Source organism: Eurytemora carolleeae, unplaced genomic scaffold (genome assembly GCF_000591075.1).
Source record: "Eurytemora carolleeae unplaced genomic scaffold, Eaff_2.0 scaffold4, whole genome shotgun sequence".
Classification (NCBI taxonomy): domain Eukaryota; kingdom Metazoa; phylum Arthropoda; class Copepoda; order Calanoida; family Temoridae; genus Eurytemora; species Eurytemora carolleeae.
Window position 1 is genome coordinate 727,702 of NW_019396191.1, and position 17,438 is coordinate 745,139.

At 32.1% G+C, this 17,438-nt stretch overlaps 1 protein-coding gene and 1 long non-coding RNA gene across 2 annotated transcripts; both read right to left on the bottom strand.

Moving 5' to 3' along the window:
- Positions 1-333: 333 nt before the first annotated feature.
- On the bottom strand, positions 334-3,355 carry LOC111697750 (uncharacterized). Its single transcript, XR_002764378.1, has 4 exons — positions 2,669-3,355; positions 2,382-2,436; positions 1,888-1,970; positions 334-502 (listed from the first exon to the last, which is right to left on the bottom strand). It is a non-coding gene; the product is annotated as an uncharacterized LOC111697750 (long non-coding RNA).
- Positions 3,356-3,820: 465 nt separating this feature from the next.
- LOC111697744 (glutamate receptor ionotropic, kainate 2) lies at positions 3,821-11,062 on the bottom strand. The gene is made up of 12 exons (XM_023467850.1): positions 10,929-11,062; positions 10,594-10,649; positions 9,411-9,514; positions 9,005-9,147; positions 6,458-6,558; positions 6,373-6,403; positions 6,230-6,312; positions 5,436-5,554; positions 5,028-5,107; positions 4,884-4,933; positions 4,511-4,680; positions 3,821-4,019 (listed from the first exon to the last, which is right to left on the bottom strand). The coding sequence occupies exons 1-12, from the start codon at positions 10,962-10,964 to the stop codon at positions 3,913-3,915; spliced, it is 1,080 nt and encodes a 359-aa protein (XP_023323618.1). The 5' UTR covers positions 10,965-11,062; the 3' UTR covers positions 3,821-3,912.
- Positions 11,063-17,438: the final 6,376 nt, after the last annotated feature.

The window sequence follows — 17,438 nt, forward strand, 5'->3', positions numbered from 1 at the left end:
AAACCCTTTATTCTTTAGTCACATTTCTATTTTTTGTTGGATTTACTTTTTCTAGATATTTTCCTTGCAATTTTTTTATTCAAACGGGGTCATTTAATAATTCAAGGCACATTAAACATGTGTACATTTTCAGCAAGATTGAAATCACAGCACAATATATTGAGAAGAAAATATGCTTTGAATTTCTATTATGTAATCAGTGGCGGTATACTTTCATTAAGATTGAAATTGAAATCAGACCAAAATCAAAATTATAAAAGCTGCAAGGTCACAAAGTTGTACCACTTATGACCATTTTCTTCTCTCTACTTAGCTTTGCAGTGAAGATTCTTTAAAATTTGATATTTATTTTGATACATTGAAAACACTGAACAGATTTAGATTATAATATTAATAATTCATAATTTCCAAAGATTTTAATCCTCAGTACCCATTATTCTACATCAGGCATTCTTTCTCTTTCATTTTTCACATTTTCAATACTTCGTTTAGTCACACTTTTCTAGGAAAAAATAAAAAATAATTAATTTTCATCTAATCCTAGTATAATTCTAAAGTTTTTGATTAGTAATTATTTACAAATTTACAAACTAAAAAAAAAATACTGTTCTTGTTGCTTTTTTTAATAAAACAAGTTAAATATTATGAAAATAAAAAATATGAAGATATCATCAGATTTCTTAGCTAAAACTGTGAGAAGGGAATTGGGTTTTTGCCACAAACTCTAATGGAGTCCTACATCTGTGCAACGCAACGTTGTAGACCTTTGATGTTTCAAACAATAAATACTGTTCGATTAAATTTTAGTATGGGGAAAAAACTCAATTCCTTTCTGATCAAAATCAACTTTAAGTGTGGTTATTTTACTATTATGGCAGGAAACCTCTAGAACAGCAGGTGGCAGCATTTGGTTTGGGAAGTGTTGGACTGTGGAGGTTATGCAGTGCATTACATACTTATTCTGGGGGGGGGGGGGTTTGAAGATACACTTTAGAAACTTTCTCCAGAGGTGGTTTTTATAAATACACATAAGTAATTGCTTATTATTGTGTTATCTTTCCTTTAATTATTAAAAAATGTATTCTCAAAACTGTTTCAAATAGTTTTGTTCCTTACAAATGCCAAACAGAAAACCAAAACATCATGAAAATAATTGTGATAATTTCTCCGTCCCCTGCCCCTTATACCCCAGGGCTGGGCCTTAGCAGAGCCATAACCTCAAATGATTACTTACCATGAAATACAAAATTATATTTTTACACATCAAGATAGTCACAGGACTTGGCCAACAAGCCTGTCCTTGCTGCATTCAGTCCAGAAATTGACTTAATTTAACCCAAATTACCGAGTACCTATATTTATTAATTTCTTACTTAAAGGTTTCAAATTTCAAAATTTGCTTCCCACACGTCACGTGTTTTATCTATCAACAACAACAAAAATTTAAGTCTTTTAAGAAGAAATCCGGCTTTTTTCTTAAGGGGAAGAAGGGGCCTGGACAACCCCAACTCAACTAGAACATAAATTGAACTGAGTTCTAGGGGGGGGGGGGACTGCCTCTTTGCTCCTCCCCCCCGTATATACCCTTGAACATACCAATACATGTTCAAAATGTCATACCAAACCAGGGTATTTTTCAAAACTTACCAAGCCATATACTGCCATTGCCAACTGCTGTTCTATAGTATATATATTCTGACTTCTGAGCGAGACATAGGTTTGTAATTTTGTTCAAAAAGCTGATTTTTTTTTACACATTTTCCCACTCAAATTGTGCAAAATGATTGCTTGATTTTCGCCCTCAAATTGAGTGTGCCTAATTGCAATTGATAAGGCATACAAAGTTGTTTTTCAGTATGAATAATTTAGGATTAAAATTGTATTAACCTGAGCAAGATAGCTGAAAGTAAACTCAAAAAGTGCAGTAATAAGAGCCATAAGTCCCCCAACACCAAGGAACATGAATATTCCTGAAAACATGGTAAATAAAGATTGTTTTGAATAGGATATATTCAACTTGCTCTTTTTACAGTAAGAGGTTATATAAAATCCGAGAATAGCTGAATAAAGGAACTAAACTCTTGCAACAAACTCAAACGTTTAATCTCTTTTTCTGGGATTGGATTTAATGGATTGCAAGAAACTGTTAAATTATTAAACTAGAGACGGTTCAACTATACATCGACCTTTATTTGAACTTTGCATCCGTAATTCAAGATTTGTAAACCTATAATATTTTTTCTTATGACTATGTGATTTTAAAGATTTCTTAGATCTAAGACATCCACTTCCAAAAGTATATTAATTAGAAAATCAGATTTTGTGGAAAGAACTTATTTCTTTCAATAAAAATTTATCAAAATTCACAAAAAAAGTTCTACCTTGAATTCTACTGAAACTTAGAGGCTCGTTCTTTGGCTCAGATTTATTTACCCACTAAAAAATATTTTATATTTTCTCTAAATAGCATAAACCTAAATTTATGTTAGCAATAGATGAGGGCCAAAGGGCTGGACTAAATTGTCTGAAATTATTAAGGGAACCCTTATTTTGGTCAATTCAAATTTAATCAAACCCCATGTCTTGTCCATAGCTGATTCAGAATAAAATTGATTTTACTGTCCCGGTTCTCCTGACTAACCTTGAGGAAATTATATTTCTTATTGACCTGACATTGTTGTGGTTTCCACCATTTTTCTTTAAACCTTTGTAACTCATAGTTTTCCTGCAGAAAAAAAAAAATTAAGAACCCGAGGCGTACTGAGAGCAAATGAAATTCCTTTGTAAAGAGCTGGTTTTAACATGGGCCAGCATAAATAAAAAATCATTAAACCTGGTGTGATTATTAATTTAACACTGCATTTAACAAACATAGAAATGCATGATTTTTGTTCTCACAAAAATCAATAATTCAAATTTGAAAGTCGTCAGAGCAGGGAACTTTTGAATGTTAGATATCAGGATTAATGCTTAATTGAATCTTTTTCTTAATTTCGAGATTAAATTACAATTGTTCTCCTCTTTCTATGAATCACCAGATTTAATAAGCGGTCCAGATTAAGAGTATCTCATTCTAAAGTTTTCAGCTCAGTTGTCTGTCAGCATTCGATAAGAACAGTTGCACTTCTCTTACACTAGTATTCACTATAAATGGTCCATGGGAAATCAACAAGCCTTGAACAACTTTTCACCGAGTTTCTTTTAGAGAAGATGGATTAGGATCAGGGAGTAAGGAATAGAAGGCAAGATAACTGACGCAGTTTGCCCTACCATATGATTATGCATGCTTTGCTCCATTTGCATAAGAAATATCCAGAATAGGTTATTACGCACACTCTAATTGTACATCAGACAAATATTTCTTATTCAAATAAAGTACTTTCTGCAAAGCATGCATAATCATATGGTAGGGCAAACTGCGTCAGTTATTTCTACCTTCTATTCCTTACTCCCTGAATAAGATGAATCAAACTGTGCGTAATGGAATCAATTTTTTTGGCAAACAAAAAGTTGTAATCATTTCTCAGAAAAAAACTATGATATTTTTTTCAACTTATTTCTCTTAAAATTCACTAATTTTATAAGAAAAGTTTTTTTCATGACCAATATAAAGTTTGGTTTACAAAAAAAAAAATTTACTCAGCAATTTCTACCTCAGTATTATTTACAAAAATAAATATTCCGCAATAAAGGAGAAAAATGTTTATTTTTAAATGAAATACTTACAGAAAGCTCTTCATTTCAAAAGAAAATAATATGAAAACTGTTTTGTAACTTTTAAGGATTTTACAAATTCTTTTATTCTGAAGGACTTCAATGGACTTATTAAAATATTTGTGTGTTCTCTGACATCTTGTCCTTTTTTTGTGTCTCAACATTTTATCTATCTAATATTTAAGAAGGAAAAAAACTTTAAAATGTATTTACACAATTGCAATTGGTTTTGTTATGATCTTTAAATATTGTTATTAATTTTCTTCCTAGAATGGCTGTATTCATAACTTGCTTGTATTTGAAATCTAAAAAATTGTAAACATTAGGAATATGTGGGCTGCTTATTTTTGTTTTGTATAAAAAGGACCCCTTTTCAAGTTTGTTTAAAAAAGTTGTTCATTTAGTAAAATAAAACTATTGTTTTTTTAAAGTTTATTCAAAAGTTTGTTTGTTTAGTTAAAAACTTAAGTCTATTTCAAGTTTGATTGAATGAACACTTTAGAAATGGTTAGGTCAAGTTGTGACTGATCAATAAGATGCAAACAATAATGAAAAATTTTAAATTTTTCATATTTTTGTTTTTTTTTGTTCGTTTAAAAAAGTGAGGTACAACTCCATCATTTATAAAATGTTTGAATTGTTTGATACATTTTGTTATTTCACAAAAACTTTGACCATCAGCTTACACCTTGGGCTTACTTTGGATTATACTTACAAAATCTCACCTTTCATATAAGATAAAATGGTAAACAAAATATGTCTACTTTTGAAATTTGAATAATTTAAAAGTGAGCACCTGGTCTGAATACCAGCCCATAGTTGTTTGTATTAAACACTTCTCCAATCTGTTCCAAGCTACAATCGTCTTGAATTGTATATTTTACTAATGCACTTCCAGAAATAAATATAAATCCCCCTCTCCGAACTTTTTCTATTAATTCTGAATTTCTGGACATCCTGTTTTGTCTATCATTAACAAAGTTAATATGAATGCATAATCTATTTTTTTAAAGAAAAGCTGTAAAATCACTCTGGAATTTTATTTTTACCTTTACATCATTTTGCGTTTGGAAAATTTCACAACATGCAATAAGAATTTGATTTTGAGAAAATCTGAATTACAACAATTGGTTTCGTTTTTATATATTTTTATATAATAATAATTGTTCCTCTGTTGTATCTGATTATACACTTGTCTCTGCAATGGGTTTTTTGAAGACTAAAATATTAGCATTATATAAGTTTGAATGTCAATAAAAATTTTTTATGATTATTTATGATTATGATTTATTATTAAAATTTAAAGATCTCACCTTTAAATAGGCTTCTACGCCCCCATTTTTTTTACAGTCAAAGTCAACTGCATTTTGGTTTACCAAATCTTTCAGAGATCCTTATTAAGCAAAATTATTATTTAAGATTTGCTTTTGTAAAGCATGTTCCAATAAACTGAGCTGTTTTAAAAGCCCATCGTTAGTGAATTGTAAGTTTTTTTTCAATTGTTTGTTCAGTTAAAATTTTCCGTTTTTTTTCAAGTTGGTTCAAACAATTTTAAATTGTTCATTATTGTTTTTTTTTTTTGATTATTTAAAAAAAAAACGATAATTCTTCCTTTTCTCTAAACAATAAATTTTGTTTATCCGTTTTCTAAACAACACCATTTCCAGGAAATGTTTCATGCGTTCTTAAAAATTTTATGCCCATCACTAGAACTAACAAACCTATTGGAATGTCAAGTCTTGCTACAGTTTGAAAAGCCGCCAAGTTTGCAGTGTAGGAGTTGACAATAATCAGTATAAAGCCCCACCAACAGGCAACAAGTATTCGGCTTGAAAATGACCTAGGCACAAATGTTAGTATAACTGACTATTGTTTTTTTTTTTAGATACATCTAAAGTACATCGTTCTTCATCATGACATTTTTGCATTGCAGCATGTTATTTGTTCCATATTTTGTCTTCAAATAATCAATTCCTTTATCAGTTTCTTTCTAACTGAACAATCATTGAATAAAGATGTTTGTTTATTCAAATCATTAGTTCAATAAAATCCTTCAATTGGTAAAAAACTTTCTCTTTTTTCAAAGTTCATTAAAAAATTGATTTTTAGTAAAAAGCTGCTCTTTTTTAAAGCTTTTTTCAAACAAAGGATTTAGTAATCGTTCAACAGCCTGACTGATCCATAAAATGTAAACAATCGTTAATGATTTTTAATTGATTGTTTTTATATTTTTTGGCATATATTTGTTTTAAAAAAAGATTGTGTTTTTCCTTCATTGTTAATTTTTTTTTAAATGATATAGTTAATAAAATTTGTTTGTTTTTAAAAATATTATTTGCTCACAAAAAACAGGTATTTAGATCTTTTCCCTTGACTCTTAATTCAACTATTTTATTTAAACAAAAGCAAGTCACCAAAACTAAAGAACTTGGGAAAATTCCTTAATTTTGTGTTCCGGGTTAAAAATATTAAAATTACATAAAAACTCAATTTTTACTCTTTAAAGAGTTGTTACCGTGGTATAACTTCAGACCCTTGTCCTACCAGAGCAGCCAATGAAAACCAGAAAGAGTTCAAGAATGTCAGTTTTGTTTCATTCTTGAAAATAATGAAAATTTTATGTATTATGCTTTCCTTGTTTTCTAATAAAGAATTTACCTCAGGATATATTTGCTCTGATGGAGAAAGTCTAAAAAAATATGTTAAAGAGAATAGTTTTGAAGCAAAGCCCCTATTTGAATACCTTGCAATGATGTAGAGTAGAATAGAGACAGCTAGATAAGATATTCCAACACTCAACCAAACTTCAGGACTCACAGGATTCAGGAAGTAAAATCCATTCTCCTAAATATAAACTGCAGCAAGGAGGTACATTTTGATAGATATTGATATACAGAGGGGTATAAGTACTATATGAATAACATGGGCTGAGGGAATGAGACATGATACAAGCGGGGGAAGGCTAGGGGGCTGTAGGTCTAAAATTAAATGCCCCAATTTTATTAAAGTAAGTCAATATTGTCAAGTTCTTAGGTAGTGAGATTCATGACAAAAATAAGATAATAATATTGATATGCTTTGAATGCAATTTTACCTTTGTTTCTTTATTAAAAAAATTTCCATTGTGGAATTTGTAAATCCAAATGAGAATATGAAATCGCAACTTTTATCTTTAAACTGTGGTATTGAAGATAGTGAGATTTGAAAATCCAAAATGAGTTTTTAGTATTATATTTAGTGCATTGAAATTTTAATTTCCAAGCTTTTAAAATGTTTTAAATGTTTTCAAAAGATGCAGAAAGAAGTTTATGTGTATTGTTTCGCAACTTTGTAACGAAATGGAAATGAACTATCATATCCCTGCATAAGACAGTATTCATCCTTGTAATTAGTGACTGCTATAGAAACAAAGAAGCGTTGGTAAAACTCTTAATTTCTAGCATTTGTCATGTAACCGGTTTGATGCTGTACAGCGTCATTTTCTAGAATGTTCAGCATGGTTCAAACTTTAATAGAGACAGTATATACTGATATTTTGTACGATAAAAGTGAATATATTCTGAGGACCACCGTGGTGAGTTCTCTTATTTATCATTATTAAATGATGTAGATATTATTTTATTCTTTTAAAAGTCTTCTTCACAGTTTTTTAACACTGAGTAGATTATAATTTATTCAAATATGAGATTTATTGAATATTAATTTACTTAAGCTTTTTCTGTGATGTATTCCGTTTTCTAATCTGTTTCTATGTTTATGGGATTGAATCCTTCATTAAACTTAGAAGACTTATCCTGAGTTATTATGGAGAGATCATCTTTTAGAGGAGAGGGTTCCAATTCAAAGATTGGTAGGAATACCACCAGGTACAGTTTCATTCTTTTTTAAGCAGCCATAGGGTAGTTGCGAAACATGTATATTAATACACAAATATAGCTTGGTTAAAGTCTAACAGATTACTAATCGTTAGAATCTTATGCTTAAGGAAAAGAGGATCACTATGAGATGTGGCTTTTGAGTTTTCAATTAATCTTATTGCTCGTTTCTGTAAAATGTGAATTTGAGTTATCAATTAATCTTATTGCTCGTTTCTGTAAAATGTGAATTTGTTTCATTTCTGAACATTTGTTTCTTCCCCAGGCTGAAATTTCATATTCTATAAATGATCAAAATAAAGAGTGGGAGATGGTTAGTATAATATTACTGGAAGAAATATTTTTTACATTTGACAAAGAAAAAACTGCACTGGATGCTTTGTTTTTAACCGACTTAAGATGATGGTTCAAGTTAAGATTTTCGTCTAAATGAACACATACAAACTTAGCACTACATATATGTAGACCAGAGGTGGCAAACCATTAAACAAGCTTTAGTTTGTGCCCATGCACTTAAGCAAAAGCTTAATTATATCTGTATTATATATTTTGAAAACCTGTTTAATCTACAGACCTCGGCTTCTAATGTTATGTATTTGGAGGTATCACATAGTTTCATTTTGAGTGACTTTGAAAAAGAGAGAGGAATGCAGCTCTTCTCTATAGATGTAAACTGCCCCAAAAATGGGGATTATGTCATGTTTCAACCCTGCAAGGGGGGAAGTATTCCCCCTAAACCCGTAAAGGGGGCATCCCCCCCCCCCCCCCAAAGAACTCAGAGCTATAAGACTTTTTAAATCTAAAACTGAAGTGTGAAGAGCAGAAATAAATTATTTTGCTGTTTTTTCTGCTAGTTTTGTTTGAAGGAGAGATAAAGTAGTAATTGCAAGGTAATTGGACTGTATGTGTACCTTTAAAGCATAGCAAGAAGCCAAATGTTTTGAATTTACAGTTCAAATGTTGCCCCTCCCTAGGAGCTCATAGGGGGGGGGGGGCAAAAAAATTTGCATATATTTAGCCCCCAATCCAATATTTATTTCCGTGACACCCTTGCAACCCTGTCTCTCTGCAACATTTGTAATTTTCAAGAGTACGAACCAAATACTTATAAAAATTTTCAAGAACTTCTAAATATGAGAAATCTTGAAAAGTAGCAGATTTGAATCATATAGTATCATTTTTTTCAATATTGTTCAACAGTGCGACTCTACATGGCACAAAAAATTTTGAAGAATTTCTGAAAATAAGAAACATAGCAAAGTAGCAGACTTGAGATAAGAGGTCTTGATTTTTATAAGTAGTTCATTCCTGCTTCTCTTAACCAATGTGGAATAGAGACATGGCTGAAACATGAAACAGGGTTAAGCCCAGAAATGCTATGAAAAGAACAACTTTTAGAGAATAAATATATTAACCTTTAATGTCTCAGCTTTTCTTCCCATCAAGGTATGACCAACAGTCATGAACGGCATTGAAAACTCTATCCCTTTCTTTGATCTTTCGGCTAAGATGGAAAAATCTGCTAAGAGTAAGTCTGCAGAACCATTCAGAATTAGATCTAAAAACATAAATGGTGAGCTCTTTTTTCCAACTAGTGAAACATACAAAAATAAATAATATCTCATGTAATCTCTTACAAAACCACAGGATTATAAAAATGGGATTTTAATGATTTAAAACAAAAAAGTCAATCAAGAAATCAGGAAAATTTGGTTCGGGCCCATAAAACAGATAAGCTCTTGTCTTTGTTTTGTGTGAGATTATGATAAAAGAACAGGAACTGTGAATTTACCTATAAAAGAACAGGAACTATGAATTTACCTATAGCTGAGCTGTAGCTGTGCCAAATCTCCAAGTTAAATTTCAAAGTGTTGTTAGTTGCCTCCATCAAAGCATTGGCTAAGTCTACATTAAATCCCTCATATCTACAGTAAAAATATCAAAGGGTCAAATGACATAAAGTCAACAGTAAAATGGGCAAAAATACAACAAAGGGTAAGACAATTAGGGTCTTAGGGTCAAAAAGTGTGACAAATAGGCAAATTATAAATGTATGAAGCTAATTTAGATCAGTGACCATTGCTTGGCCCACAAATCTGTCCTAGGCTTAGCACCTGGAGAAATTGTCCTATTTTCTTGAACCGATTCTCAATGTTATTTAAGGGTGTAAACAGAAGATGGTTTCTGACAATTATTTGCTGAACAAATAGCTAATAAAACTTAGAAAACAACATTCAAAATCATCAAAACGTGTCAAAAAAAATCTAAAAGCCAATTTTTTCATGCAATTTCAAGCAGAAAAATTTTGGAAAGTCATTGATATTTAAAGGGAGGGTTTGCAAAAAATGAAAGGGGGTATAGGTATATGTCAAATGATAATCTCTTTTGATTGCTACTAATCTTACTTCTATGACTATCTGTTGCGTCAATATGGAAAAAAAATGTTTAAAAAAGTCGATTAAGGTGAATTGCATATAAAACAAATAACAAATATTATGAAATATTAACTTTATAAGAATTCGTCGAAAAATAATTGATGACTTTAGGTTGTAAAATCTGCAAATGATAATTATTTGTAATTAAATTGCTTTTTTTAATGATAAGAGACATATATATATTCTGAATTTGTTTGAATCATTTTTCAGTATAAGTCATTTTAAACAAAGTAAGATTAGTAGCGATCAAAAGTGATTATTATTTGCCATAAGCCTATACCCCCTTTCATTTTTCGCAAACACTCCCCTTAAATACATCCGTATGTTCTTTTATTATTTCCATTTATTTTCATAAAGGTCCTCGCAGGCAGTGCAGAATTACAAGATATTAAAAGAGCATGCGCTGCCTGCGCAGAACTCCTTTGGGCTTCTGGCTCAGGGTTACTGTAAACAAAATTTCCTAAACTTAAAAAGACGACATCTAGTGTCCTATTTGTTATTGTTAACTAATCTATGGTTTTATTTATTTACAATTGATGGACACATAATTTATTAGTTTGGCTTCTCACCGATCAATTCCTTTCAATGAATCAGCACCTCTCTTCTCCATGATAAATGGTGCAGACTTAATCAAATGGTAATTATCATTTTTGTTTTAAAAAAAATAACATTTTATTTATATACTACATTTTCTATTTAGCCACATAAAAAACACAAGAGCTAGCATTAGCAAATTGTTTAAATTGTTTTTTTTAATCGTAAAATTTTTTTTCTTTTACACCTGACAACAAAACTTCATTTTATGATGAAGAAAACAAAACATATAAACAATATAACTTGTTTATTAATTTAATACATTTTAGAAATGATCTTTGAAATCCTTAGGGTGCCCAAAACTACTTACCAAAATAGATATTACTTTAATAGTTTCAATCATCATATTTATATGGTTTAGTCTAGGCTACAGTGTTACAGAAACTAAGTTTAAAATATTAGATCAATTATTAATATAACATAGAAACACCTTTTACCAAGGAGAGGAAAGCCAACCATTTTATTTAAGCCTTCGACCCACATTTTCTTATTTTCTAATATACGTGACACATAAAAATTTTTAATTATCCAGTTTATTTCTTAATTCTATATACATACTTTGCTTGTCTGGGTGTTTGTTTGTGACCGATAAATGCAAAAACGGGCGCCTGAAATTTTTTGGGAGATTAAGATAAAAAATTATATAATAAACAAAAAAGTTTTTGACACAAATGCAAATATTCTAATCTCTATATCCTTGCCACCTATTGGTGTAAGCCAGGGGGGATGATAGGTCTCTTCCTGTGTGATTGTAATAAATATCATGTAACACTTTTTCTGTAAACTTGAATTATGTTATACATTATTAATTAACTATGTGTTAGATAGCTACCCAAAACTATGTCATCATTCATCTCAACTGTGCTGTAAATAACTTTGTAACATGACTAACTTAATTACGTTGTAAATAAAACGTAGAACTTGCAATTATGTCAATTAACTTTAACTTTTAACATAAAACTTCAATTATATTTATTTGGAATGGACTCTTGAAGGATTACCAAGTAGCAGTAATTGCTCCTCATTTAGCAAACAAGAAACGCCCTGAACTCTCATCTTGATAGATAGACACTAATTGGGCATTTTTCAGAGATTGTGTCTGAGTTGAGAATTGATAGTTCATGAGATCATGTTCAAGTTGAGACATTGTTAGTTTCTGAGATCATGTCCAAGTTGAGGCGTTGATATTTTATGATTCAGAGATTGTGCCCTAGTTGAGACATTGATAGAGCAAGATAAAGATAAACTGTGCTCGGTTTAACATTGATAGCAAAGTGAGATTGAGCTTAAACCTGGATTGATACGGTTTTGAGAAACCCTTCTGGAGTAGGGTATTTACTACAAATTGGCAGCAGTGGCGATTATCAAGGAACCCTAGTTAAATGCCACAGACTCCAAGGATGAAAAATATAGTGATTACCTGGTTTAACTGGGAATAGGAGAAACTGTGTCAGAAGAAACAGAAACAGTGCAGCATCAAGTTAGGATTGCTACTAGAGCGTACAGAGTACCAATATGTATAGTGTACCAGAGTGTAACAGTGAACGTTTTAGTAAAGAATCGGATATCAAAAGACCAGACATAAAGGAAACCAAAAGAGAGGGTGGAAATCTTCAACACAAGGAATGGAAAGCCCTGAAGCAGAGAGTGGAACAATTGAAATGTAAGGTCAGAGAAGAAATGAAGAGTTGGAAACATTGAAAAAGATTCATAGAGTGAAAGCAATGTTGGAGCAGAATCAGAAGACGGATGAATTACACCAACATGGAACATCAAACGGGGGTAGTTGAAATTGGGAAGGATACGTACGATAGGATGTGTGATGTTGAATGTTGAATGTTAATAAAGAAAGAATACAGGATTTCATTGAGCTTCCAAGCATAATGGAGATCTAGAAATAATGTTCGATAGGTGCTAAAATTTGGTAACTCATCTGTTTGTTACAAGAGGTGAAGGACAGGTATAAGAGGCGTCTAAGGCTGAGCTGCTACTGCTGTGTGGGCTGTACTGCATCTCTGGATCTCTTCTATTCAGCTACCAAGAATAATGAACAGGCTATCTTTAAATTCCATTGTAAATATGCTTTGCTGAGCTAATTAATTAGAACATTAGAATATTCCTACTTTATATCATTAATTTCAGCCATTTAATTAAAATTATGCCCCAGATTAATTATGTTTGCTGAGCTGATTTGTGGATACAATGATTTGATTTATTTTTTTATATCAATGTTTAGCCAATCAAAGTGACCTATAAATTTAAAAAGTGTTATTCTTGAATATGCCTGCCCCAACCAAAGGCGGCAAACTATTTAATTGGGTCTTCAGGTAGTGAGAGCATGAAGGTGGGGATTGTCACAGAACAAAATTAAAACTAGCCATATAGGAAAAGGTTTGAGCATGCAATATGGGTACACTAATACTGAAGTAATGGAGGGGAGAGGTGGGAAGAAAAACGAATATTAGGGTACTAACATCTAACACTTTATGGTAATGGTGATGTGATTTAATAATGATTTAATTTTTGACATTACTTAATAGTAAACATCAAAGATATAAATGTTCAATATAAAACTTAACCGTACCTTTAAAAAAAAACACTAGACTAAACTTTCCTTTCATAAGTACAGATTAAATACAGACTATATGCATTAACGTGGTTGGTCTGCCCATTTCAGAAATATGAGATGAGGATTAACAATTACACCACGGATCAAGGTGCAGTTCTGTGGATAGAGGTAGGATCAGTTTTTAGAGCATGGTAAATGTTAGGATTAGAAGTGGGGGAGAGGGATGAGGGGTAGCTGGTAAAAGCATGGTGGGAGAAGACAGATCAGAGAGACAGGGGGGGGGGGTTATGAGGTAGTTGTGCTTAAGTTATAAACTTATTACAGGTAAGGTAGAACCACTGAAAAGTGAAGATGACAGAAGGCAGATTCATGAATGTGTACCAAAAGTTGGAGACTGAAAGCTAGAAGACAAGAGCTTTGGAAAATCCATTCTACCAGAAGAGCAAGATCCAGGCCAAGAACTAGTGCTTCAAGAAAATACTCATAATTTATCATGCAGTATCATGAAGTAGGAGATTAAGAAGGAATTTATTCTTGAAAGCTTCAAAATAGATGAAAATGGTATATTAAACCAAGAACTCTGTAAACCTTGGATTAGAATCCTGATGGGTGTTCACCATACCATGCACTAAGGTACCAGTTTAAACACTTTTCAGCTGCAAGGAAAGGATTGATGTAGACAAGGCTGTATTTTAAAGCACTGTCTGAGATAACTTACAAGAATCAAAATTCTTTTGTTGAAAATATCTACTCCTTTCCTAACCTTTCTAATCCCATTCGTCAGTTTCAATGCGGAATTCTGACAATTAAAATCCTCAGAATTTTCAAAACCCCCTCAGTGCAGAGGAAATTTTTTTCTCTACAACTGTATAAGAATATTGAAAGAACAATAAATATGAACTTGAACACTCAATCAGTTGGGCCAGCATTCTTGGAAAATCAGTTGATGAGTCAGAAAATCACTTGTATAAAAGTTTATTTCAAACAGATCAGGTTCCATTTCTGCTGAGAGTTCTAGGATATTGCTGCCGGAGGAATGTTGCCTACATTAGGGACATGTTTGGTAGAAAGATCTGCATATTTTTTCAAACATGGATCACCAAGCTGTCCTTACCATCTCTTTCGCTGGATCCAGGTGGAGCACATTGAAGTTAATGTTCTTGTTGACTGTAATCTCTGACTCCTGTTTAACCTAACAAATCCTCACAGGATCAATGTTCCTTCCTGCCCGTTTCATGACCGTTTATTCCACCACATTGAAAGGGGTTATGATCAGCCTCAAACTCCAGGCATGTATGCTTTCTCCTATGGAATTGTATCAACATCAGGGAAAGACTAGACCTCCTCCCAGCCCTCTCCTACATGGCCCATCATAATAAGAAAATGCTTCAGGATGTACAAAGAGAACAAGATATTAGCAGCTGTGAGCAGTGGTTTGATATCAAGAATGACTGAGACTACTTACATCCAAAAAAGAAGAAACCTGGACTGTTTATGACACCTACGGGTTGTTGTATATACAACTATTTATATGTGGCAGCTGAAGTTCCATTGGCAGAGATATCCTTTTGCATCTGTGCCACACCAATTATCCGAGGAGCCATTGCTATGTTGACCTTGATAGCCTTATTACAATATCCCATCCTGAAGTCATTCCTTGCTGCGATCAATTTCCAATGATTGTAGAGACCAGGAAGCATGTTTTGGTCACCATTAATAGGAGAGTTACACAGATAGCCAAACCAATCCCAATTTATGAGAAAGTCTCAAAGGTAGTGGAAGAACAGATCATCACCCTGTATACAACAAATGAACTCCAATTGTGGGAGGATTATAATAATTTTCCAAGCTATATTAAATCCTCCCATCAGAAAATATTGAATTCATTGTGCATCATGGAGGAATATTCTAGTTGTATGATTAATATGTTGGGCAGGGTTTTCAACATGGAAGGCATTCTTGGTGATGTACAAACTAGAGGAACCGAATTGGTAAATGATATCAACCCCTTGGGATTTGTCTCAAGGGAGTTCAACCTGATCAAGGAATTTATTCTGATAAGCATGGCACTTGAGGATCTTGCCCTGATAATATCTTGTGTTGTAAAAATCCTGATGTTTAGTCTACCACCCTCCATTGCAGCCCTCATCAAAAGGATGGTGTTGAACTGGATTGGGCATTATTCAGAGAATAGTTGAGACATTGATAGTTTATGAGAGCGTGTCCAAGTTTAGACATTCATAATTTATGAGATAGTTTCCGTGTCGCGGGATTAGTTATGAGATCTTGTCCGAGTTGAGACATTGATAGTTTATGAGATCGTGTTCGAGTTGAGGCATTGATAGTTTATAAGATTGTGTATGAGTTGAGACGTTGATACTTCATGGTTCATAGATTGGGTCATAGTTGAGGCATTGCTAGTTTATGGTTCAGAGATTGTGTCCTAGTTGAGACATTGAAAGTTCAAGATAAAGATTAATCATGTCTGGTTACATGAGTTGTACCTGGATTGATAGGGGGTTGAGAAACCCTTTGGAGTAGGGCATTTGCCACATGCTTAGTTTGCTAGATAGTGCACTTACAACTGTTTACTAATAATGATATACTTTAGAATCTCCTTATAATAATCAAATATGCAGTATGCTCTCAGAATAGTCCTCGGCCTATGCAATTAGTAAAAGATTAGCGTACATCATCACTCTATACACTATAACCTAGTTAGTGCAAACATTGTTTAATATTTAAAATTTTTATTTTGAAATATTTAAGATTCTAAAGTCTACGACATCAGGTTGCAAAAATATAGGGATTAGAAAATAAGAGTTTGTTGTAAAAGCTGAATTTCTTTGCCAGAAGTATGTTTTAAAGTCCAGGAACTAAAACAGGAAAATCCTCTAAATTCAAAGTCTAGTTTAAAAAAAAAATAATAGTCTTTTACTCTTTCTTTAATGCATGTTACGCTAAAAACAGCTGAAATTGAGTTGGGAAAACTGGTAGTACATTTTTTCCTTATTTTTTATGATAATTTTTCGAAATTTCTTTGTTATTTCATTTATTTAATTGTTTCTTTCTGTTAAAATTTTGGTGCGCATTTTATAATTATTAGTTGCTGTAGGAGGGTGTTAACCACATACTAGTGTTTGCTGCACACATATAACAACAAAGTTTGTCATTAATCAACGAAAATCAATAATTACACGCCTTTTCAAACAACAGGACATAACTCAATATCTTGACATATTTTATATACAGTGGTTGGTTATTAAAAAATTACAATATTTGAAGACGATTTTTTATTATTATTGTTTTAATCTTTGATAAACGTTTTTCAAATTGCAAGCTTATTGAAGTAGCAAGTCGTCTTCATTTTGTTGATATATACAACGACGACTGTAAATAAAGTAGTAATCGTTGATTTGGTGTTTGGATGTCCTATCAGAACCCATGCCCCCCCCCCCCTCCACCCCCTCTGGACAGATTAGCTTCAAGTTTTGATATGAGAATTCGAACCATGGAACTGTTCTAACCCTAGAACTAGGGTAGACTTATATAGAAAATACTTCAAACAAAGCTGGGTATTATTAAATTCAATAAACTTTTTATTTTGTTTGAGAAATTTTTAACTAATATTTGAAGCTAGAGTTATCCACCATTAAACAGCTCTTAAGGAATTGCAAGATAAAAAGAAATTAAGACTTTGCTATACAAAAGTCAAATTTTCTTATTCTATATCTATCCAAACTGATTGTGAAAACCTTTGATATTTCAATCTTTGATCTAACAGAATTCATAGTTTGAAATGTCTAAGGTCCACGACATTGCGTTGTAAACCTACGCCGTTATTTACTTATTTTATATTAACGTACTAGAAAACAAACAATAACAACATTTGTAAACAAAGGCAGTAATAATCATGGGCAGAGTAAGAAGGCCGGACTTCTGAACTCAGAAAAATAAATATCAAATGAATCCTAAAATTTTTCTGTAAGATACTGCACTCTCAGCTCAACTATCATGTCTAGCCCAAGGTACTAATGCAAGGAAAGTTAATTCATAGGTGTACGCATTTTTTGTACTGCATTTTTTGGGCGGAAAAGTAAACACAAGACGGATGTCACAGCCTGACATGGAATCCATTTTCACAAAAATAATCTATGAAATATTCTGGTCAGAGGAAACTATTATGTGAATTTTCAAAATTATCAAAATTAAATGCGTTTAACCACCTCGGATACTATGCGAACACTAATG

Bases quoted from the DNA above. Each gene is read 5' to 3' on its own strand.
- LOC111697744 (XM_023467850.1), bottom strand. From the start codon at position 10,964: ATGATGATTGAAACTATTAAAGTAATATCTATTTTG. The intron at 10,650-10,928 runs GTAAGTAGTTTT...CATTTGATTAAG, and splicing joins TTAAAGTAATATCTATTTTG to TCTGCACCATTTATCATGGA. The intron at 6,559-9,004 runs GTTAATATATTT...GTTTATATTTAG, and splicing joins GAAAAGCTGAGACATTAAAG to GAGAATGGATTTTACTTCCT.